The sequence below is a fragment of the Ictidomys tridecemlineatus genome, chromosome 8, assembly GCF_052094955.1.
Source record: "Ictidomys tridecemlineatus isolate mIctTri1 chromosome 8, mIctTri1.hap1, whole genome shotgun sequence".
In the NCBI taxonomy this organism is placed as follows: Eukaryota; Metazoa; Chordata; class Mammalia; order Rodentia; family Sciuridae; genus Ictidomys; species Ictidomys tridecemlineatus.
This window is the reverse complement of record NC_135484.1, coordinates 84,296,737-84,321,105: the sequence shown is the minus strand read 5'-3', so window position 1 is coordinate 84,321,105 and position 24,369 is coordinate 84,296,737. Positions and strand designations below refer to the sequence as shown.

Genomic DNA, 24,369 nt, shown 5'->3' with positions numbered 1-24,369 from the left:
TCCTCCCTCCCTCCCTCCCTCCCTCCCTCCTTTCCGGAGATTGATTTCAGGGGTGCTTAAACACTGAGCCAAATCCCTAGGCCTTTTTATGTTTTATTTTGAGATACAGTTTTGCCACATTGTTTAGGGACTGCTGAGTTGCTGAGGATTGTCCTGCCTCAACCTCCGGAGTCCCTGGGATTTCAGGGGTGTGCCATTGTATCCAGCTACAATAGTTCTTTATATAAACATTTATCCTCTACCAGCATAGAGAAATTAGCACTATCATCAAATGAGATAAAAGTTTATCTACATCTGTGGATCTCTTCTCCAATGAAAGGTGACCCAATGGGTGGGTAAATTTGGTCTAAGAATCAAGGAGAGGAGTGTGTGTGTGTTGGGGGGGCAGGTCACTTTGTTTCTTAGAAGAGCAATTCAGGGAGGTGGTAGGCTTTGTTTTTCTGGAGAGGAAGTGTAGGTTAGGTCTTAACATCTGAGTTTGAGTTCTAGAACTATTCTGACACTAGTTTTGTGATCCTGGGCAATTTATTTAACTGCTCTGAGCATCCATTTGCTTATCGTTAAAATGGAGATAATGAAGCCAACTTCCCCAGGCAGTTATGAAATTGAAATCAGTATGTAATATACCTATTATGTACTCAATACAGAACAACTGCTAATATTATTAGAAATAATACTGAAGAAGAAGATGCAGAAAGCATCATTTCCTTCTTCACTGGAAGCAGATCTCATTTTTGATTACTGAACTGTTGTTTCTGAAAATGAATGAAACCTGGTCTTATACTAGGGCTAAAGAAAATATTGAAGTATTAAATCACAGGGGTGATACTGAAGATAGTTCCACATTTGCTATTTATTCATTAAAAAATTATAATTTGGGCAGTTTTACTGCAGTGCAGAGGTACAAAATAACAGATGATTTTGAGAAACGTTTGGTCTTTGCTTGGACTTTGGTCTAGAATTTCTCTCAGTGTTATCTTTTCTGCAGTGACCTTTATCAGTCTCTCTTTAAAAAAAAAATTTCTAGGTGCAGTTGGCCATAATGCCTTTATTTATTTATTTCTTATGTGTGGCGCTGAGGATCGAACCCAGTGCCTCACACGTGCTGGCAAGTGCTCTGCCACTGAGCTACAACCCCGGCCTTATCAGTCTTTCTTTTACAACAAACAGTACCTGCACTGGGAGTACATGATACTGTGGCTTGGTTTTAAACTTTATTCTTAGATTTTTTTTCTTTTGGGAAAAGTGCTCCTCATATATTCCTGGGAAGCACAAGTGCTCAAGACTATGTCCGGAAAACCCTGTCCAGGGAAGAGAATGGATCTCTGAAAAGGAAAGAAGGAAAATGCTACTTCTTTCTTGGGCAGTTTTTGACTCTGTCAACATAGAGTTTCATTGAAACTCCCCTTGCTAGGAGCATTCTCTCACTTTCAAAAGAGAGTGTTATTCTTTTATCAGAGCTGTGAGTATTGTTCTCAGAACAGGTGCTTCCTGTAAATGTCAGCACTTAAGGATCAAGTCATTTCTCCCTCCTTGTCCTTAACATCCTTTACTTTATCTAACTTCTTACATCCTTTGTTTATGTAACAATTTGTAGATAAATGAGGACTTTTAAGTCTTCTGGGTCTGGATCTTCATAAAATTCATATTTTGTAATCCCCTCCCAATTACTGTAAACACAAACAAATGCATTTCAGATCTGATTGCTTCATCAGCTTTCTCTGCAGGCCTCCAAGCAAAGACTGGTTTTAATGGAGATTTATCTTCTAGCAGAGTTAAGGAGAGGGACTGATTTTGAGTGCCTCAATTCCAATGGTGCTGGACAGCTTTAGAAATCCCTGGGGTGGGTTTTTTTTTTTTTTCCCATTAGCAAAATGTATTTTGGGTTTAATTTGTATTAGAAATAGTAATGGATTCAGATTGTTGAATGTACTTTAATAAAGGCAGAAAAATATGGCTTTTCTTCAGGGGAGAGTTCATTATTTGATGGATAGACATAGGGGAAATTTAATTTACATTTCCATGCTTGAGGCCAGCAGTATTGATTGCATTACAATTATTCATTTAAAAAAATAGATTACTCCTACATTTATTGGGGAGTGGTTACTGGTTATGTTTTTCTTTCTTTCTTTCTTCTAATTTTTTTTTGTGTGTGAAAAATAGCCTAAAGAAAAAAATGTTTCTACTAAACTTTATGGAATTCTGTAAAGGTGTATTAATGTCTTTTTTTTTTTTTTTGTACTAGAAATTGAACCCAGGGTGCTTAACCACTGAACCACATCCCCAGCTCTTTTTTATATGTTATTTAGAGACAGAGTCTTGCTGAGTTTCTTAGGGCCTCATTAAATTGCTGAGGCTGGCTTTGAACTTGTGATCCTCCTGTTTTAGCCTCCTGAGCTGCTGGGATTATAGGTGTGTGCCAGGCTTTTTTTTTTTTTTTTTTATTTATGTGGTGCTGAGGATCAAACTCAGTGCCTCCCTCACATGTGATCGACAAATACTCTACCACTGAGCCACAACCCCAGCCCCCAATGTCTCTTTAAAGATTTAGATTCTCAAGAGTACTTGTACCATCCCCATGTCACTGCCACCACTATCATCATCAGTAGCACCATCACCATCATCTCTCAGTTAAAACAACTATAGAGCTATTTTTAGTAATAAACATAATTGATAAAGCATTTGGAAAAGTTCAGCAGGTAATAAATACCAGAGGAGTGAAGATGGAGCAGCTCTTGGCTTAGAATCAGTCTATAATATTGGGTGGAGAGTGAGTCTGGCCCCTTTTCTCTTCCTTAGTCTGTGGTTTATCTCTTTCCCCCTGCAGAGTTGCCCTGGAGTTCCATGCCAAATCAGGAGAAAAAATTCAGAACATTGGGATTCACCAGTTGTAAATGAGAACTCTTAAGGCATATGAAAGCATTGAATTATTCTGATGTCATTGAAATAATCTCCATTTTATTTCCCTTCTCTTTCTATAATATGAAAATTTCATTTATACACTTTCACTAGTTTTCTGGAGCAAGATTTACTTCAAATAAGAAAGAGTATAGTCTTTCTCCCCATTAATGAATTAATTTTCACTGGTTTTGGAAATTTGATTTAAATAAAAAAAACTCAACTAAAATGTTAGCTGAAAATGGGGGGACTCTGCGTGGGCCTCTCCTGGTGAGTGCCTTTTGGCTGGAGGCACCGTTAGATTTTAATGTTGCCAGTCCCACTCCTATTTAATGTCGCCAGTACCACTTTCCATTAAGGTATTAAGATGAGGTACTCTCTATGTCTATGTCCTCTGATAACTTGCTTTTAGTTTTTGCCTTAAACTTTGGAAAGTTAATGGAGCATCTTCACTTTCTATTTTTTCAGAATTTAAAATCTATTTTTTTCAGAATTTGAAATCTATTTTGTCTTTTATTATCTTTCTTTCTTTGACGATGGGGTATTTTATTTTTTTATCATGTTCTGGTAAGGGTGAGAAAATTTTAAAATTTGAGATATCAGCTGAAGAACTTAGGAAAAAAAAAACCCATCTAGTTCATTTAGAATGGCTTTCTGGTGAAAACCATGCTACGGAACATACATTTCACGCTGCACAGCTCAAAATCAGTCCCATGGTTTTTATGAAAGTAGATTAATTAGTGTGGTGTGTGGGCAGATCTCCCAGGGCAGGTTTTCACAGGCAGCTTTGCCAGTGGAACTCTGTCTGAACCTGTAGTTCTGTGAGAATTATTTTTGAAGGGTGTAGGCTCTTCATTCACATATCTTTGGTATTGTGTGGGATATATATTAACAGGTAGGCGGATCCTGAGGATAAAGGACCATAGTGTAATAGATGTGCTTGGGCTTTGGAGTCAGGCTACCTGGATGTAGGTGCTGATCTTTTCACTTAATGGTTGTGTGGCTGTGGGCAGTTATGGTTTCAGTTTTATCATCTGAAAAATAGTGGTTTCTGCCTCATACAATGTCATGCTTAGTGTGAGGATTAAATGAGGTAACATTTAAAGTACTGAACACCTAGGAATTGTTTAAGAAATTGGTAGCTACTGTTATTATAAGAAAATAGCAACGATTCATGTCAAAGGCAATTTTATTAATCACCTATTGGGATGATCTCAAACTGAGAACTCTATATAAAGACACATCACTAGGAAAGAATGGGAAGGTATTTAGCACATTAAATATTGTGTTTTCCCACAGTGCCAGGGACTTTATGTGAGGTATTTAATTTCTATAACCTTTTGAAGTAGGCACTATTATTTTCATTTTGGAGATGAGGAAACCTGAGAGAGAACAGTTTATTTTCCCGAGTTAACCAGGTTAGTAAATAGTGAAGCCTGAAGTTAGTTTGAGGTCTAGAGACCAGAAGGTTTTCTATTACCTGGAGAAGAGTGAAAGATTTTGGTTTGCTTCATTTTGGGATATTGATGGAATGCTATATAGTCATCTTTCTCGAAAATCATTTTCACATTTGCTTACAGTTTAGACTGGGAACTAATGAAATCTGATTTGGATCTGAAAAACTTCAAGGTAAAATACCAGCTCTCCTTTTAGTTTATCATGAGCTTTATAGAGTTTTGGAGTGGAAGGGACCTCAAAGATAAGCCAACTTAAACATCTTATTTATGGAGGAGGAGACGGAGGAGAGGTATGGTGTTTGAGGACTTAGTCAAAGTTAAATCACTTATTGGTGGCAAAGCTGGAAACATATTGTAGGTCTTCAAATTTTCAGTCCACTGCTATTTTCATTATCCTTCAAGAAACTTTCCTAATATATGGAGAACTCTGGGTAAGGCCTATAATATATTTGCAAATGTTAATTCTTCTGATGTGGAAGAAAATAAAGCTTGGAGTTTGAAAATGATTACTTGCATATTTGTGCAAGTGTCTTGTTTCATTTCAAGGTAGGGCTGCTTTTATGGGGTGGAGACTAGGTTGGGAGCATCATAGATCTTTAAAACATTAAATTCTATAGCCGTGTTTCTCAAAGTATGAATTGTACTTTCTAAAGATGCAGATTAATGGCCACTCTCAAGAAATGGGTAAGGTATAGAAGTGTAAGTTTTAGGTTCAGCCATCACAACAGGCGATTCTTAGCCATAATAAAATGAGACCAACTATCTTTAGTGTCTCACAAATTGTACTTGACCAAATACTGGAAATCCTGGGAGTGAGTGGCATGCCCTTGCAAGCCTGAAATGACTCATGGCAGCTGAGAGGGCCCCTCCTGGACTTCCGTGTTTGCCCTTGGAGCAGCCCCCAATCCACTGGTGTCAATTTTCAGCAACAGAGAAATGTGTCTTGGGGCTTGATTGTGAATTAATGATTGGGTAAAGTTGAAAGTAAACACATTAATTCTTTAAAGCTTAAGTTAAACATGTGCTGCTCCTTTTCTAACACTCAATGAGTCACTGTCTTTGTGACTCACTGAAGGGTTGTGGTGGAAATAGAAATCAGATCCTGTAAAACTTTGGGCTGGGTTTCTGTTGATCTCTTATGTTCAGTTAAGATGACTTTATAATACTTTATAATACATGACCTTCATTAATTTATTATTTATGGATTATTTCTTGTGTGTGAAGCATGAATGAATGGATTGTGGGACAAAAGGAAGGATTTCACTGGAGATTCCGGAAGAATAATGTACAATATTTAAATCGCACATTGATAAGCACAGTGAGACTTATCAATTGGTACTAAGTTACAGTTGCATGTAAGGCATTCTGGTGTGCTATTGCATTGTAGGGTGACTATAGATAACAATAATATACTGCATGTCAAAAAGCTAGAAGAAAGGATTTTGAAAATTTTTGCCATAAGGAAATGAGAAATGTTTGAGGGGATATGTTTAACTTGATTTAAAAATTACATTAGGTATACATCACATGGTTCTCCATGAATAGGAACACTTTTAATGTTTTTGTATATCAGTTAAAGTAACTTAAAAAAAGATTTCTGACTTGAGGGATTGGATAAATGCTAGTAACACACATAAAATGCAGAAGACTGGAGAAATTTTCATTTTTTGTTTGTATAAAAAAATTCAATGTGGTTTGCAAATAGTGCTTCTCGTGTCTGACTCTGTGCATGGTAGTTACCTTTTACTTCCAGAGGGATAAAGATGTCCATTCATACATGTCCCATGGTTATTCACAGACTAGAGAAGGGAAGGGTGTGCCAGAGGAAAGAGCAGATGGCTGGGAGTTGTGTCATGGAGGTGGTAGGGGTTTCTATGTGTTTTCTGAAGAGACATTTTGTTCTGCTCTGGGTGTGAGTTTGATGATGCGTTCAGGTGGAGATGCTCAGCTGACAGTTTTGAAATTGTAGTGGGGGAGAGAATTTAAAGCATTGTTTCCATAAAGACACTATTTGGAACACATGAATGGAAGAGAAAGACTGAGGGCAGAAGCTTTGGAGGAGGAAAATAAGCCAATGAGCTGTCAGAGAAGGGTAGATTGAAGGGGGTGAGGTGTCTCAGAAACTAAGGGAGGAGAAAATTCTGAGAAGGAAGCTTTGACAGCGCCAAGGAGTCCCTAAAACCAGAGAGAGACGAAAAGGTAAGGGCAGAGGAAAGGACATCTGTGTCCTATACATGAATGGCTCTAAGTTGCATGTTGGAAGCAAAGACAAGTTTTTAGCAATGAACAGGAGGTAAGAAAATAAATCAGAAAGTGATTTCTTTCTAGAAGTTTGGAGGTTGAAAGGACAGAGGCAGATAGTCTTTTAAAAGGCACACTAGCGAGATAAATGTGACCAAAGGTGGGGATGGATAATTCATGGGTCAGGAGAGGTGGGATCAGGATCAGGATCAGGGGCACGGGGGATTGGATTATCTTTAAAGTTGTACTTTTCATTTGATGAGAGAAAGAAATAGAGAATATGTAAGGAAAGAATCATTTTGACATATAATTGAGATGAAAAAATAAAATTGAAATGCAGTTTTAGGAAAACTTTGCTACAGTTATCTACCTGTCTCTAAATTATACAGATCCTGCCTGTACAGAAATTCCTCTCTGTAGGAAGTAGGGATAAATGTAGTGGCACATCAGAAAAAGAAACAAAGAATTGGAAAAATTCTCTGGTAGTGCCCTAAACTGCTGGACTGTGAGAAATTGGAATGCAATTTGGACTTGTGTTAAGTGTCTAGAGGACAGCATGGGGAGAATAAAAAGGAAAGGGTTGTTTGTGCTGATGGGGTGCCTCACCTGAAGAGTGAAAGGATGGGTAGAGTTATTTTATTACTTTGTCAGTGTATGGAGTGGCATTATAACTATTTCTTGGGCAGGGCTAAGCTGACCATCATACCAAAGGTATAGTAACAAAATTCAAGGAGGAGGATTTTAGTGGATCCTGGCCTTGATTTATCTCTTTTACTCTTTACTTCCCTCAGGAAAAGTCTGAATTGACTTGTTATCCCTTGCCAGGCTCATGGTGAAGTTGGTCAAAGAAGATTTAGTGGGGGGAATGTATGTAGCTCTGTGAGACTTTACTTCTGAGGAAATGATTCATGAATTAAAATCTAAAAACCAGAGTGGTAAAGAGGTTGGAAATAAATGGGGAGTTTTTTTTTTTTTTAAAGACCACCCGGAAGCTTCCATTTGGTGGGGCAATGTTAGGAATTTACATTTGTGTGGATGTAACTGGCAGAAATGATTTTGTATTAAAAACTTAAATTTTGCTAAAATATGTATGATGTCTCCTCAGGCATATAAAGATAGGCCGTTTATTACTTTAAGCATTTAAAGCATTATTACGCACCAAATTGTACATGGCACGATGCTAGGTGACATAATTTGTGACCACACATAATTCTTGTCCCTGTGCTCTTCCCAGGGAAGCAGAGTAGGCGTCATTTCATGTGCCAACTGGAGTTGATAGTAAAGGCTGGTTGGAGTGCTGTCTGGACAGTTTCAAAGTCAAGTTGGGTTTACTGGATTGAAAGTTAGATAAATTTGCTGTGTGTGCTAGTGGGAGGGGAGAGTATGGAGTGAATGTTGCAGATGATTCTGTTGGGTTGGAGAGGCATGGTTATCTCTGTGGCTGAGTTTGAGTTAATAATATGGGCAAGAGGAAAGATAAAAGATGGGATTTATTAAAATACTTATGTGAGAGTGTAATAAAACTATGGAGGGAAGATGGGAATATGTTTGGACTTCTTTGGAAGGAATAGCTCCCTCCTTTGGAGGGAGCCCAGTAGTATGTTTGGAAGGCACATGTGTCAGAATGAAAGTTTTAGAGCTACACTGAAAACTAATCCTTACATCATCTGATAATCATAGTGCCTACCTCACAGATTTGTTGTGAAGGTTAAATAAGATAATGCTTTAAAGCTGTACCATCCAATATGGTAGACACTCGTTAGGTGGTTTTTAAGTACTTGAACTGTGGCTTATATGAATTGAGATGAGCTATGAATATAAAACACACTGGATTTTGAATACTTGGTAACAAAATTTTAACAATACTCACAATTTTTTGTATCCATTATATGTTTGATGATAATATTTCAGACATATTGAGTTAAATACAATATGCAATTAAAATTAATTCGACCCATTTCCTTTTTCTTTTTTTAGGCATTGCTTAGAATGTTTATTACAGTGCCTGGCATGTAATAAACAGTGAATGTCACTTAGTTGGCATTTCCTAGTATTGGGTATTAATACTAATGCTTCCCTTTGGAGGGAGCACAAGCTTGTGGCGCGAGTCCATGGCTCTCTGTTCATGGCTGATGTTAGGCCTTCAACCTTATTCCTTGAGAAAGGAGGTGGTGTCTCTAAAAAGTGCACCATACCACATCGGGTAACAACCTTTTTCTGTAAAGGGTAAATACTGTAGGTTGTGCTGACCTCTTGGTCTTTATTGCAGCTACTCAGTGCTGCCTTTTAGCTTGAAAGCAGCTATAGACTCTTCATGAACAAGTGAGTGTGACTGTGTACCAACAGAACTTTACTTATGGATGCTGAAATTGGGAGTGTATATAATTTTCAATTATCATGAAATATCATTCTTCTTTTGATTTTTCCCCATCTGTTTAAAAATGGAAAAAACAGGCCTAGTTCATGGACTATATAAAAAAATAGTTGTGGGCCAGATTTACTCTGTAGGATATAGCTTGCCAACCTTGCCATTTAACAGCCAAGACATTTGCCTCTTAGTTTTTCATTTGTAGCTAACCTAACATTGAGTTTATACTGTGCATTTTGTTTATGTTTAGTGGTTTTTTGTTTGATCTGATTTCGCTGAACTGCCTAAATGGAATAAAACATTATGTATGAAACTCTTATTTATTGAGGTGTTTGTAAGCAAGGGGAGGCAGTTGAGAACAAACAAAGAAACAAACATCAAAAGGAGGATCTAAGAGACCGCAGGAGATTTTGTTCTGTTTTGATGACTTGTAATTTCTACATAAATTCAATTTACTGGATGATTATTTAACCTCTGAGTGACAATAAACTATAAAGCAGAAACATTGTATTTTAAGATTTGTCTTCCACAGATTTGAGGTGGAAATCCTTCCTTCTCATTTTGTCCATTTGTAGAGCAAAGAATATGCTGTCTAGTGAGATAAAATTTAATATGTTGATAAAGGGGTAAAAAATTTCAGCTAATAATAAAGTTTGTTACTGCTTATGACTAAAAAGCAAGAGCAACCAATGAGAATTAAGAGGTAAACTCTAAGTGAGACTATATATAGTGGAAAATCCATTTTTTTTTTGGTAGAGTATTTTTGGACCTAGATGGATTTCCAATTACACACTCTGCCTTCAATGATTCTTCAGGACAGATGTCAGAAGAGGCAACATATGGTATTACAGAGTGTGTTTAAAAAGTTAAGGGAAGGTTAGTTTTTGTGTATGCTTATTATACAACTTAAAAATAGCTTTGACTCTATTTGTAAATCAAATGGCCAGTTCTCAGGCTGTGCCAAGCGTGAAGTCTTAAAACAAGGTCTCTTTTGAGTTGCTTAGGTGACGTGGGGAAGGAGAAACCATCTGAGAGGGTTTTCAGATTGACTATCTCTGGTCATACACAAAAATAGTCAGTTTTGCAGAGTGATCCAGAATAACACTAAGAAGAACTGTAAGTAAATTGTATCTTTGGTTAGTGATTTCCAAGATTGCCCTGCCCCCTTTTAAGAGATAGTGACTAGTTCCCATGTCTCAGTGGAGCCTTGCCAAAAGGGAAAAAATATTCACAACAGTTTGCAAATACTATCCATTTAAATTCTCAACCTAGCAACAGCAGAGAAAGAGATTATTATTCCTCATCTAACACTGCCCCAACCCCCAGTACTCCTAGTTTTTATGTTTTGGTGGCATAAATTATTGCTAAAATGTTAGGACTTTCAGATATTAATTCGGACTCAATAAACACCTAGGAAATTCCAAGCTGTGTTTGTAAATTTAAAGGGAAGACAGAAAGTTAAAAAAATTATTATTTAAAGTTGACCTTTAAATAAGAATACAGGAAACCAGTAACTATTCCATCAGTCCGATTTCTCTTTGCATTGTCTGAGCTACTCCTGGGATCCAGCAAGAATGAGAGGTGGGTGAGACATTCTAGTTTTTGGATGGAGCTTCTCCCTCTCTTTTTTTAAATTGATTTTATTTTTTAAATACATGACAACGGAATGCATTACAATTCTTATTACACATCTAGAGCACAATTTTTCATATCTCTGTTTGTATATAAAGTATGTTCACACCAATTCATGTCTTCATACGTGTACTTTGGATAATGATGTCCATCACATTCCACCATCATTGCTAATCCCCTGCCCCCTCTCTTCCCCTCCCACCCGTCTCTGCCCTATCTCAAGTTCATCTGTTCCTTCCATGCTCCCCCTCCCTACCCCACTATGAGTCAGTCACCTTATATCAGAGAAAACATTTGTATTTTTGGGATTGGCTAACTTCACTTAGCATTATCTTCTCCGACTTGGATGGAGCTTCTCTTTCTAGCCATGTATCTTTCTTGGTTTTGTGAACAGATGTGGTCAAGTGTCTGCATGGGACCTAAGCATGCAGTCAGTCAGTCAACTTCTCTCTAATGAGCAAACCCTTCCAAGGTTTGACTAAACTAAAAACCACATTAAAAAAAAAAAGTTATATGAAATGAGATTTCTTGCCCTTCAAATCTGGTGAACTTGTTTTGAATTGCTAAAATGCTTGCCCTCCACTTGATCAACCTACGAGATTTATTTGAATGGATTGTAGATTCCCATCCCTTTCCCACTTTCTCCTTGCTTGATGTCACTTGGACAAAAATAAATTCCTGCCCCCCCACAACCCTCCTTATCTTTGCAAATTTGCTGGCAGTTGGAGGCAGACTGTCGGTCAGACCAGGGGAGAAAGGAAGCATATTGTTTCCTCCAATCACTAAGCTGACAAAATAGTCAACCCCTGATGATTTATCCCACAATAAAGAAAAATAAGTACCCCTCAGTAATGGAGGGCACTGTTTTATTGGTGGAGCTCATTACAGTTTATTTTTTTTATGTTTTATTCTAATGTGGGACACTAGTAGACGTTGTGCTGGACTATTCAGATCCCCTGCAGGCATGAAGGACTTCTTCCTGCAAGCTGCTGAGGGTCCTGCTGTCTACTGCTCTCAGAGCTTTGCCCTTTTCCCACCTTTTGGAAAGGGCAGCATAGGCTCCTGAATCCACAGGTTCTGATGACTGATTAACATAGAGTTGAGGAGAGAAAGGAGTTTAGGATGACTGAGATTCTTAACCTCTGTGATCAAGGAAGTGAGGGCTGACTGCATTCACATAGGCTATCCAGGCTGTGGACTTTTGACAGTAGATGAAGGTATGTACGAGAGTGTAACTGCTTCTTGTACTGAGAGTCAGGGCAGAGCGGTGACAGCTCAGACCCAGGAGCCTGGCTGCCTTGTCAGAGCCCTGACCCCATCACTCTAGTCTGTGTGATCCCAAGTGAGTTTCTTCACATTTCTGTGGCTCAAGGCTCTCATTTGTAAAATATAATCGTTGTGAGGATTAAACCAGTTCATGTAGGCAAAGCTTTTAGAACTCTATAAATAATATTATTATTTTATTCACAAAATTAAAAAATTGTATTCTATCAGCTCTGCTTCTAAGTAAAGATTTAAGTGTTATATCCTTTAGGCTAGGGCTGTCTAATAGAAGTATAATAACTACATAAGTCTTGCTGAAAGCTCGGGCCTTGTTCTTGATGCCAATTCAATAATGAGGACACGGTTTTGAGAAAAAGGAAAATGATTTATTGCTTTGCTAGCAAAGGAGAAACATGCGACTCCTGTCTCAGAGGCTGTGATTCTATCCATCAGGGTAACAAGGGGGCCTTTAAAAGAGCCATTCAAAAGCTACATTTCACGTGGTCTCTGTTGGAGTTGTAATTTACTTGTTAATTTAGGAAGTAGTCATTTCTGAGATCTTCTGGTACCATCCCCCAAGTCTGGATTATTTCCTTGCTATGATGAGTGTGTACTCAAGAACAGATAAATCTGCCTAAAATGGGAAAGAAAGGTAATCCTGTGTCCCCTGAGATTAGGGAGGGGAGAGATTAGGGAGGAACAGGGAAGGAGGAAGAGAAGGAAACGCCTAAAAGCACAAAGTGGACACTGTTAACATAAATAATTGAAAAATTTCTAGTAGCTCTATTTAAAACGGTAAAAAGAAACAAGTAAAATTAATTTTAATAATATACTTTAACCCAATAATTTACAAATAACAGTTCAACATAGATGAAATTATTGATGAGGCATTTTATACTCTTGTTCTAAGTCTTAAAAATATGGGGTGTATTTTATAAGTGCTGTGTATTTCAATGGCTCAATAGCCACATGTGGCCAGAGGGTACCACATAGGACCTCCCAGCTTTAGAGGTTGCTAGTTAATCTTGTTTCACAAGTGTTCCAGTTACCTATCTTCATGAAATAAGCCACCCCCAAATTTATTAGTTTAAAACAATAGTGGTTTATTATTTCTTATAATTCTTTTTTTTACTTTTCATCTTTTATTCTGTCACCATTTGATTATTATTATTATTATTATTTTGAATCAAATGGGGTATATTCTTACTCAGCTTATTTGTACTTACTAGATTGATGATTATTGCCTGATCAAATATTTCTGTGATAGTTGTGAAATTTTCTAATTCCAGGATTCTGTCTGTATTTGTTAGATGAGATTTTATGATAAGTAAGAACTTCTGTTCTCCCTTGTTTAACCATTTATTTAATTACATAGCAGCATGCTCATTGAATCTTGAATCTTGTTACCCATTATTTATGTCCATGGCCAGGTTGTCTGGCCATAATATTTTTAATTGAGAAAACATTTTCTCCAAAATGTAATGAGATACCTATTAAGAATTTTATTTTTCCTGCTATATTGAAATGTTCAATTGTTTCAGCCCAAATCTTTCACAGGGCATGTCCTTTCGCTTGCAGAGCACCATACTTCTCTCATGGAAGGGCCTTGTGTATGCTGGGCAAGCACTCTACTACTCAGCCGTACACTTAACCTAACAAATATTTTGTAAGACAGAATTTGTTAAGTAAATTGGCTGTATTTTTTTCCAAGGATATACAAAGTTTAGTTGCTACAGCACCCTAGGGCTTTCTAATTTGATTTCAATTCATTGTGGAATATATTTATTCTATTAAAAATAAAACCTTAATGCACAGAGCACCCTACCCCATTGAGATATTCTCAAAGCACAACTGAGTATATATACAAAGGATTTGAAATCAGCATGTCAAAGACATCTGCACTCCCTTGTTCATGGGAACATTTTTTTTTGAGAGAGAGAGAATTTTTAATATTTAATTTTTTTTGTTCTCAGCGGACACAACATCTTTGTTGGTATATGGTGCTGAAGATCGAACCCTGGCCGCACGCATGCCAGGCGAGCGCGCTACCGCTTGGGCCACATCCCCAGCCCCGATGGGAACATTTCTTGTAGTGATTATGACATTGAATCAACCTGTCTGTCATCTGTAGGTAAAGGGATAAAGGAAATGCGGTGTATATTCACAATGGAATACAGTTCAGCCTTAGAAAGGGAGATTCTGTCATTTGTGACAACATGAATAAATCTGAGGGTATTATATTAAATGAAATAAGCCAGGCACAGAAAAACAAATACTACATGATCTCATTATATGTGGAATCTAAAATATTGAACTTAGAGAATCAGAGAGTAAAATGATGTTTATAAAAGGCTGGGCTGGGGTCTTCGGGAGATGTTGGTCAAAGAACACAAAATTTCCATTTGACAGGAGGAGTAAGTTCAGGAGATCTATTGTACGTCATGGTTATGGTGATTAATGACAGTATTTTATATACTTGAAACCTGCTAAAAAAGTAGATTTTAAGTTTTGTTACTACAAACAAATGAGAAATGTGTGAGGTAATGCATATATTAATCAGCTTTTTAGCCTTTGCACAAATTATATGTATCAAAACATCTGTACACCATAAATATATGCAATTTTACCTATCAAAAAGAATACAAATATTTCAAATATGCAGATTAAACCTATCACACAATAACATTTTACTAACAACAACAACAACAACAACAACAACAAATCCAGGACAAATGCTATATCAGGATGTGGATAACAGGGTCACTTGGGATTCTGGTATAAGGGCTCACCCTGTGCAGAGAGCCAGCCTCACCTCTGCTGCCCTCTCCTGGCCAGTGGCTTGGCCCAACCAGGTCTTTGCTTCTGTAGACCTCTGCTGCTGTGGATTTGCTGCTCCTCTGCCTGGAGCAGGCTTCCTGTCCTTCCTCACCTTGCTGATTTCTCCTATCTTAGAATGGTAGATGCTGGCATCTTTTTCTCTAGGTGTTCTCCCTCCATTCCTTCTAAATGCTCCCCATTCACCCCCTCTCTATCTGTTCATTGTGGAATATATTTATATTTTTCACTTTCCTAAAACATGTTTTGTCCAGCGTTCTCCACCAACTGTCAATGGTGACAGTTAGATAAACTGATTTATGCTGAGTGACAAATGATGGTGATAACTTTCTTGCCTGCTCCTGAAAATGTGTTTGTGTTTCCTTGAGTTCCACGGAGGCTGTGGTCTTTTGTGGTGGTGTGCGACCATCTGTACAAGATTATTTATAAGAGTTAAGGTAGAAAATGTACTTTCATTTTTAAAGTTGAGAAAAACTATGAAATTAAGGTTTTCTAATATTTGATAGTTTGAGAAAACACATGTACATAACTTTGTGAATCTAGTTTGACATGGGTAATGTGTATTAAATGTTTTTATTTATGGAGTGCTTCATTATAAAGGTTTGAAGAACATTGTTGTAGAGGCATGCTGACATTCCCAGTGGAAAACTCTTCAAGCTTTCTAACATACATCAGCTGTTGCCTATGCGTCAGGATCTGTTCTGTGCACTTTGCAGGCATCAATTACCACCTCACTACCACCTTATGAGGTTGGTGTGATTACCAACATCCTCATTTTATGGATGAAAACACTGGGCTAGAGAACCAGGTAACTTGTTCAAAGATAGGGTTGGCTTATGGCAGATTCATGATAGAACCTGTGAGATCTGACTTCAGAAGCCATTTTTAAACTTTTGCTCTGTACTGTGCCACATTTTAGTGCCTCTCTGATCCCACATGATAAACCCATGTGGCTTCCAGGAGGAGAGGGATCATATCTGTCTTGTTAATTTTGGTATCTTTAAGATATAGTTTTTAAATTAATCAAGGAAAAGAGGTCCTATTATCACCTCTGATTGGGAACCTCAGATAAATACTTTTTAATTTCTAACTTGAAACCATTTTTACCTCAAAATAAATGGATATGATGAGAAATTGGTATGAATTAAAGTAGCAGTCCTATGTTTAGAAACTCTATGCAAAAACATCTGTACCACCTAATACTCGTGAGTCAGTGGTGAGTTTCAGCTCCTCCTTGACATGACTAATGTCTTCCTTTTCTTTCTTTATCACGAGATTGAGAACATAAAAAGTAAACATTGCTGGGGCTAGGGCTGTAGCAGTAGAGCACTCATCTGGCATGTCTGAGGCACTGGGTTTGATCCTCAGCGCCACATTAAAAAAAAAAAAAGGTATGTGTCCACCTACAACTAAAAAAATATTATAAAAACCCACATTGCTGGGAGTGTAGATCAGTGGTAGAGTACATGTTTAGCATGCGTTAGACTGTGTTTAATTCCCTGCACCACATATAACAAACAAGAAACAAAACAAAAAGTCCCTCAACAGCAAAATACCCTCTTCTTGAACTCCCCAACCGCAGGTTCCCCTGTATGTTCTATGAAGTGTCCCTCAGAAGCATACTACCTTAGGACAGCGATGAGAGCCTAGCAGCAATGAGAACAAATAATAATGGCAAGAGAATCAGATCTTCTGTTTTGGGGGCTCATTCACTGATGTCTTTTTAATTGAGATCCTTAGGTCTTTGGCACAAGGATATATGATAATTTCTAGTATATTCTGGGCATGAATAAAATTGTTTTGGTTTGACCAAATGCATTTATAATCCCATCTACATCTAAGAGTGTTATGAATTTTGTGTTGTAGTATCACATTCACATTATGACAAATCTCCTTTCTTTCCTGTTCTTCTTTTAGGTTCTTTCAGGACACTTACTCTTCCAGCAGTAAGTATTCATTTGCAACTTTTGGTTTCAGAAACACATTGCCTCAGTGAGCTGAATAAATTAATATTTAATTGGCTTTTGTGTTTATATACATTTCTTGGAAGTTTGCCGTGAGTCAAGATTAGCCTTTGGATTGTTTAAGAATACTGTTATTTTAGTGCTATTGGTTGTTAGGTTCTTCAGACTCTTAGCAGGGATTTTCCTTTTGTGAAATAGAAAAGTTCACTGTATTTTGTTCCCTGATGCCTTAATGAGCCTTACAGTCTTGAATGTGTAATAAATACTCTTCTCTTTAGTTTTTTTTGTCTTTGAAGAGGGTAGTGCCATGGGAACCATTTTGGAATCTGAGGCAAAAGAAGCCAGTAATACTGGTCCTATCTTTGTTAAAGTTTTGACTTTTTGGGGTTATAATATTTTCTTTGTATTAATTTTGATATTTTAAAATATTATATTACATATTATTTTCTTGGTTATTGAGTCATTTGGTACCCCTCAAATTTTGCCTCTGAGCTAAGTGCCTGACTCACCTCACTCTATTCCTGGCCCTAGAAAAGGGATCAAGATAGTCTGTGGCTCATAGGGATGCCTTGGAGTGAAATAAGATGTGAAAGCATCGTAAAATTTACTACAGAAATGGAAAGGGGTTATTATTTTGTTGAGAGAGCCATCAGACCTTATTATTATATGTTGTTTATGAACTCATCCTATTTCCCATGGCTTTGATTTTGAAGTCTGTGTTTTAATAACTGTGCTTTGTTCCAGATTTTCAGGCAGTTAATGTACAGTGGACTAGACCTCATCATTCAATAAGAGGCACAATTTGATGATTTTCTGAGACTAGATGACTAATGACTTTGGCCCTGACATATTATATACTTGAGTAGGATCAGTATTACCTCATTAGCTGGCTCACTTATTACTTCTTGATGGCTATTTGTTTAGCACATTTCGGAAACCACGTTCATTTTGGGGGATTCCTAGAGAATACTGTGTCCCAAACAGTATTTATAAAAATTACTTAATATGTCTTATCAACTAAGTTTCTAACATATTTGTGTTTGTACTTTTCTTACTGAGAAATATGCAGTTGCTTGCTGGGCACTGTGGCATGTACCTGTAATCCTAACTACTCAGGAGGCTGAGGCAGGAGGATTTCAAGTTCCAGGCCAGCCTGGACAATTTAACAAGATGCTTTCATGCATGAAGAAAAAGAAAAATAAACAAGCAAACAAAGAACAACAACAAAACCAATGAACAAAGGAAATGCTTAACTAGTTTGGGCTAGAACCCCTGGGTTCAATTAACAGCACCATAACACACACACACACACACATACACACACACACACACACACACACACACACACACTTCTGCTAACAATAGAGAGTAGAGGGAGGGTGAGGAAAAGGCATGAACAGGCAGAAGTGGGATGCCCCGCCCCACCATAATCTTTGTGACAATTGATCATTAGCTGGCATTAATAGAACCTAAAACAGTAGATTCTGTGTGCACAACTGCTGAAAAGGGAGGCTGGTGGTGAAATTAAAATAAATTCTGTGTATCATAATTGCTCTGTAGCAGAAGGAGAGAGAGATTTAAGTTCAGGAATCATAGCTTGATGCCCAGTAAACTATTTGGTTTCCTCAAGAGTCTGCATTTTCACAGGCTGGAAGTGTAGAAAAGCAGGAAACAGGAGGAAGCAGGGCAAGTAGTACCACGTGGTTTAAACCGTGCTTGTCTGGAGTGTCCCTAGCTAGAAATTTGACTACTAGAGTTATTTTTTAAATCTTAAGTTTATGAAATACTAACTACAAACCCTACGTTTTTAATATTAAATATGCCATTTCCATTCTATGTAGCTATAGCAACTATTTATTAAAAGCTTTACTAGAGATTATATTTAGGAGTATTTCCCTTTTTAGTAGAACAGATTTTTAAAGACTTAGTCATAAAATGTCTGGGCAACTTTGATAATACATGGCAAAAATAGAAGAGTCTGTATTTTCATGGGTGTTCAGTTAAAGTGGACCCAACTTTTAAAATGTACCTGCATTTGGATGTTTGTAAATGTAATATTTTAAATTATTTTTTTAAAGGTCTTTATGACTTTTTACTGCAAAATGTATATTTTAAGAGTGCATTAAAATAAACGTGTCTTATCTGATTTAGTCATTGTTTCTCTTTTGATATATAGCCCTCAATAAGAAGAAAGTAAAAACATAATTGGTGCTTAATATAAAGATTATTTTTTTGTTTAAAATATGGCAGAGGGCTAGGGATGTGGCTCAAGTGGTAGCGCGTTCGCCTGGCATGCGTGTGGCCTGGGTTCAATCCTCAGCACCACATACAGACAAAGATGTTGTGTCCGCCAAATACTGAAAAATAAATATTAAAAATTCTCTTTCTCCCTCTTTCTCACTCTCTCTCACTCTTTCAAAAAAAAATAAAATATGGCAGAAAGATTTCTCTTATTCTCATGGTAATGAATCCAACTTAAAATGAGGGAGTGTTTTTAAAATTTATTTTAAATAAAGTTGATTAAAAACTATCATCTTAAATTTATCAATTTTGCGGAGGGTTACCTGGGATTGAATTCAGGGGCACTCAACCACTGAGCCACATCCCCAGCCCTATTGTATATTTTATTTAGAGACAGGGTCTCACGGAGTTGCTTAGTGCCTCCCAGTTGCTGAAGCTGGCTTTGAATTCTTGATCCTCCTGCCTCAGCCTCCTAAGCCAATGGGACTAAAGGAGTGTACCACCATGCCCAACCTTAAATTTGTCAATTTTACCTAAAAATTTGTCTTCTAATTCTTTAGTAACTGGCATGTGTAAATAAAGATAAACACTGTTGTGTCATTTCAGGTTTCCTTAGTGCAATGAATCTGTCAGTGGAGGGAAAGAGCTCAGATTAGAATGAGTTGTGCTTATTTTCTGTCCACCAAGGATCTTTTGAGCTTGCTTTTCTTATGTACCCTGGGCAGAAAGTTATCATTGACTCAGACAGATTGCATTTAAGGATGCACAGAATAGGCTTAGCATAATTGAGAATCAACCACTCAACTCAGAGGCTGATATTTTGTCAATAAGAGCCTCTTGATACTGTCAACTCCTACACTTTGGCTGCCATACAGTTTCCAGCTTTGGCAACCTCTCTCTACCTTCCTCCAGCTCTGTTCCCTCAGGTCAAGGAACAGGAGTCCCAAATATCCATGGGAAAATACGGATTCCCTTATAAGAGATATGGACGTCTTTTATCAGGGGACTGCACTATTACCCATTCTGGAAACCCTTTTTTAGTCAGTGGCCCCAAGAAAGCAGAAGGCAATTGACCAGCACAGATGCATGAACTTCTGTGCCCCAGAGTGTCCAGTCTGCTGTGGAAAGCAGGTTACAACCCATCCCAGGTCTGGCAGAAAGAGAGTCTATTCATGTGCCAAGGCCCATGTCATAATTCTGACTTTCTAGCACTGGGATTAGCACTTAGTCTTTGAGGCTGCCAAATTACCTAAGTCTTATGTATGGTCAAGTGGGGTTTATAATGGGGGAAAAGTGAAAAAGTGAACTAGTTATGATAGCCAAAAGGAGCAAAATAGATGGGCAGTAACATCTCCCTTGGAGTCAGCGTCAGCTCCCTGAAGGAGGAGGGAGAAGGGAGCACAGGAAAATGTTTTGGGGGCACATTTGTGTTAATTCTAATTCTCTGACTCTTTGGCTTCCTTGTGGTTAAGAAGCCTCTGCACTTCTGCATCATTAATTTAACATTAGTATTTAATCTACCATCTGTTCTGGGGCTCTGTGCCACTAAAGTAATCAAACTATACCCAAATTATAAAGAGCAATGTCATCAAATATCTTTTGTTTTTTTGTACTGGGGACTGAACACAGAGGTGATTTACTACTGAGTTGCATCCCTAGTCTTTTATTTTATTTTGAGAAAGGGTCTCTCTGAGTTGCTAAGGGTCTTGTGAAGTTGCTGAGGCTTGCAATTGAAATTGAACTTACAATCCTCCTCCATCAGCCTCCTGTGCCACTGGGATTACAGGTTTGCATGGCATGCCTGGCTCAAGTATTTCATTTTTGCATAAGAAATATTTATAAAAATTTATAATGTATATTTTCTTGCTTATAGTATTAAGGAATCTGACTAAAATAATCAGAGGACTGAAATATCACTTCAGAAAATAGAATATAAAAATGCAAGACTAGACTCTCAATTCCTCGAAGGCACGGGCCTTTGGTTCAAGTTGTATTCCAATGCCTAGGACAACCTGGTACATAGGAGATGCTCAATAAATATTTATTTATTGAAAAAAAGCAAAAATTAGTACCAGAGGTTACTTGAAAGCAGCATTATTATTATTATTTTTTTTTGAGAGAGAGAGAGAGAGAAAGAGAGAGTCTTTTTTGTAGATGGACACAACACAATGCCTTTATTTTTATGTGGTGCTGAGAATTGAACCTGGGTCCCGCCCGTGCTAGGCGAGCGCTCTACCGCCGAGCCACAATCCCAGCCCCTATTTTTTTTTTTTGGTAACATTTTATTATGAAATTTTCAAATGTACAAAAAACCTTAAAGAATTTCATAGTGAATTCTGGAGAATAAGTCTCACATTTTTTTCCCTGTATTGTGGATTGAATCCAGGGCTGTGCTCATGCTAGATTGGCTCTATATCACTAAGCTACATCCTGAGCCCTAGACTCCACCTTTTGAAGGGAGAAAGGTTAAAGACTCTTGAACATATTTTAAAATCACTACATGAAGTTTTCTTTTCAGTACTGGATATTTGAACCAAGAGGTGCTCTACCACTGAGCTACATCCCTTCCCTCTTTATTTTTTGAGATGGGATCTCACTAGGTTGCCTAAGCTGTCTTTGAACTTGTGATCCTCTTGTATTAGCTTCCTGAGTGGCTGGAATTACAGGTGTGTACCACCACCCTCAGCAATGAAGGTTCTTTTTAGAATAGTATAGCTCATGTTGGGTTTGTGTCTGGGCTAGCGACCTGGAGAAACCTCTTTATCTCATCCAAGCCCTAGTTTCCTTGTTTGTGGAATGGTTTTAGTCTAAGCATCTACTAAAGGATTGAAGTAGAATGATATAGTAAACTGTTTAGTATGGTTTCTCGTCTGTTAATGGTAGAAAGTAGGGTTTCTGTTATTAATAATAGTAATGCAATTAGCAGCACCATCATCCTTACTGAGACTGACACATAATGAACAAGATGCAGGAAGACAATGCAAATGTGCCTTTCATGGGTGGACTGTCTTGAATAGGGCAAGCGCAGAAAGGATGTTGGGGATGTTGAGGGATTTTGACCCCTAATAACTGATGGGGAGAATAATTTGCAAGTGGAGTTGGAAGCAGCAAATTGTCTCTTGCTGAGAGGGAGCGAGCTGTGGGGTGTGTGTCCTGTCTTCCTGAAACCCTTTGATATAATCGGAGAGCAGATGTTATTTATCAGATGTTAAAAAAGGAAAACAAATTGTTTGGTGCCCAGGAGGAGCAAATTGTTCAACATTGCAGTTACTTCTGATAATACTGTGTATTTAAATTTTCTATCCTAGACTATAATTAAGACATTTTTGAGGTAAAATATGAGACCTTGATATATCTTATCTCCTCTCCACCACAGCTACCTTTGAACAGTGCAGAGGAGATTTATGAGCTACGTGTAACTGGACATGCCCAGAATGAGATTTTATTCTCTGATAGTACGCGCTTATCATTTGAGACCAAGAGAATATCTGTCTTTATTCAAACAGACAAGATGCTCTATAAGCCAAAGCAAGAAGTGAAGTTTCGGGTTGTTACACTCTTCTCGGATTTCAAGCCTTATAAAACCTCTTTGAACATTCTAATTAAGGTAAGTGGCAAACAGAAATAAAGCAAGGAGTTCAAACCGCCTTACCAAAGCTCTCTTGAAGTTCTGTTCACGTTCAGCAATGATGTAGGATTTGGTACATGACTGTTTTGTGGTGCTGCGGATGGAACCCAGGGCCTCATGCATGCTAGGCAAATGCTCTGCCAGAGAGCTACATCCCAAGCCAGTTCTGCTCACCTGACGGACACTGTAATATCTTAGAATTTCACCTAAGATGAGCTTTGTTCTCAAGATGGGATCCTCTGTCTAGGAAGGGAGGTGGTAGAGGCCCGAATTCAGAGCTCAGGCTTCAAAGTCAGCCTGTTTAGGTTTGAGTTGTGGATTTTTCATTGATTTTTTTTTCATTTGTCACACATTTAATGGACTTCTGTATTCTAGGTATTGACACAGGGCAGTGAAGAAAACAGATTAATTCCCTGATCACATCAAGTCAAATTTATTCTTTTTTAAGTTTTTTTTTTTTTTTTTTTTTTTTTTAGTTCTGTATGGACTCAATGCCTTTATTTGTTTTTATGAGGTGCTAGGATTGAACCCAGTGCCTCACACTTTCAAGGCAAGTGCTCAACCACTGAGCCACAACTCCAGCCCCAAGTCAAGTTTATTCTTGGTATTGTATCAAGTTTATGGGTAGTGAAGAAACTGATAGTGAGTAGCATATATAAATATATACATATATATGGTATTTACATATATGTATTATATACATACATATATGTATGTGTATATGTATATATAATTTATACATACACTTATATGTATATGTGTGTGTGTATACACACACACACACACACACCACAGATATGTAGGTGTTCTTGTGTGTGTGTTTGGGAGAGAGGAGAGCAAATTAGTTTGTGTTTGCTATTTTCCATAAAGTCGTCAATGGAGACAATTTGAGCAGAGAAAATAAAAGGAAAATAAAAAAAATGAGCCTATACAAAGGAAATAAAAGAATGAGCACATGCAAACTGAGGGAACAATATGTGCAAAGGCCCTGAGGTGGGAGCTTATTTGGCACATTGAAAGAACTGGTGATGCACTGGAGCCCAGGGAGTGAGGGGACGAGTATTAGGAGATGAGATCAGACACATTAGTGGGTTGGGAGTTGGGCCCATGTGGGGTGTTTTTGGCCATCACATGGACTTTGGATTTTACACTGAGTGAAATGAGAATTCACTGGAGAATTCAAGGAGAGGCATGACTTGATCTGACTTAACATCTTAAAAGCTCACCGTCAACTGTAAAAGAATAGATGTTAGTGTGTGACCTTGAGAAAATTAACTTCTCTGAGCCTCAGTTTCCCTGTCTATAAAATGTGTAGTAATAATACCTCACGATGTTTTTGGGAGGATTAATGAGATAATTCGAGTGAACCATTTAGAACCGTGGCTGGGGCCTAGTACGTGACCACCAGTGATTAGCTGTTACTATTATCATAGGAACCTTTTTTTTTTTTTTTATGGTGCTGAAGATGGAACCCAGGCTTTGTACATGCAAGGCAAACACCCTACCAACTGAGCTATATCCCCAGCCCAAAACCCTTTTTGAGAGAATTTATTTGGTATCTGCTGCTTGAGCACTCTGATATCAGGGGGTAGCATGGCTGCAGATTGGGTATTTCCCCTTTGAGAGTGAAACTGAGGTCCAAGTGGGCTTGGTTTTCTACATTTAAGTGGAGGAACATGCTAAACGTTTGACCATCACGTGAACAGCTTATTCCAGTTGGCCTGGGAAGCCCCTGATTTTAAAATCATGGGTTTCCGGAGTCCCTCGGTCATGTGACATCGGTCACTCTAAAAGTTTTAATAAATAACAGGGTGGAAGATAAACCCAGGCTTTTTATTTTTA

The 24,369-nt window shown here is 37.8% G+C and overlaps 1 protein-coding gene across 3 annotated transcripts in view; it reads left to right on the top strand.

Annotated features, from left to right (window-relative positions):
• The window catches only part of Cd109 (CD109 molecule), a 136,482-nt gene that overhangs the window by 2,739 nt on the left and 109,374 nt on the right, over positions 1-24,369 (top strand). For all 3 annotated transcript variants that reach the window (XM_021720804.3, XM_005341260.5, XM_078019717.1), the window contains 2 exons: positions 16,612-16,640; positions 22,276-22,506. In XM_021720804.3, the coding sequence (XP_021576479.2) occupies positions 16,612-16,640; positions 22,276-22,506 (260 nt within the window). The remainder of the gene's footprint in view (positions 1-16,611; positions 16,641-22,275; positions 22,507-24,369) is intronic.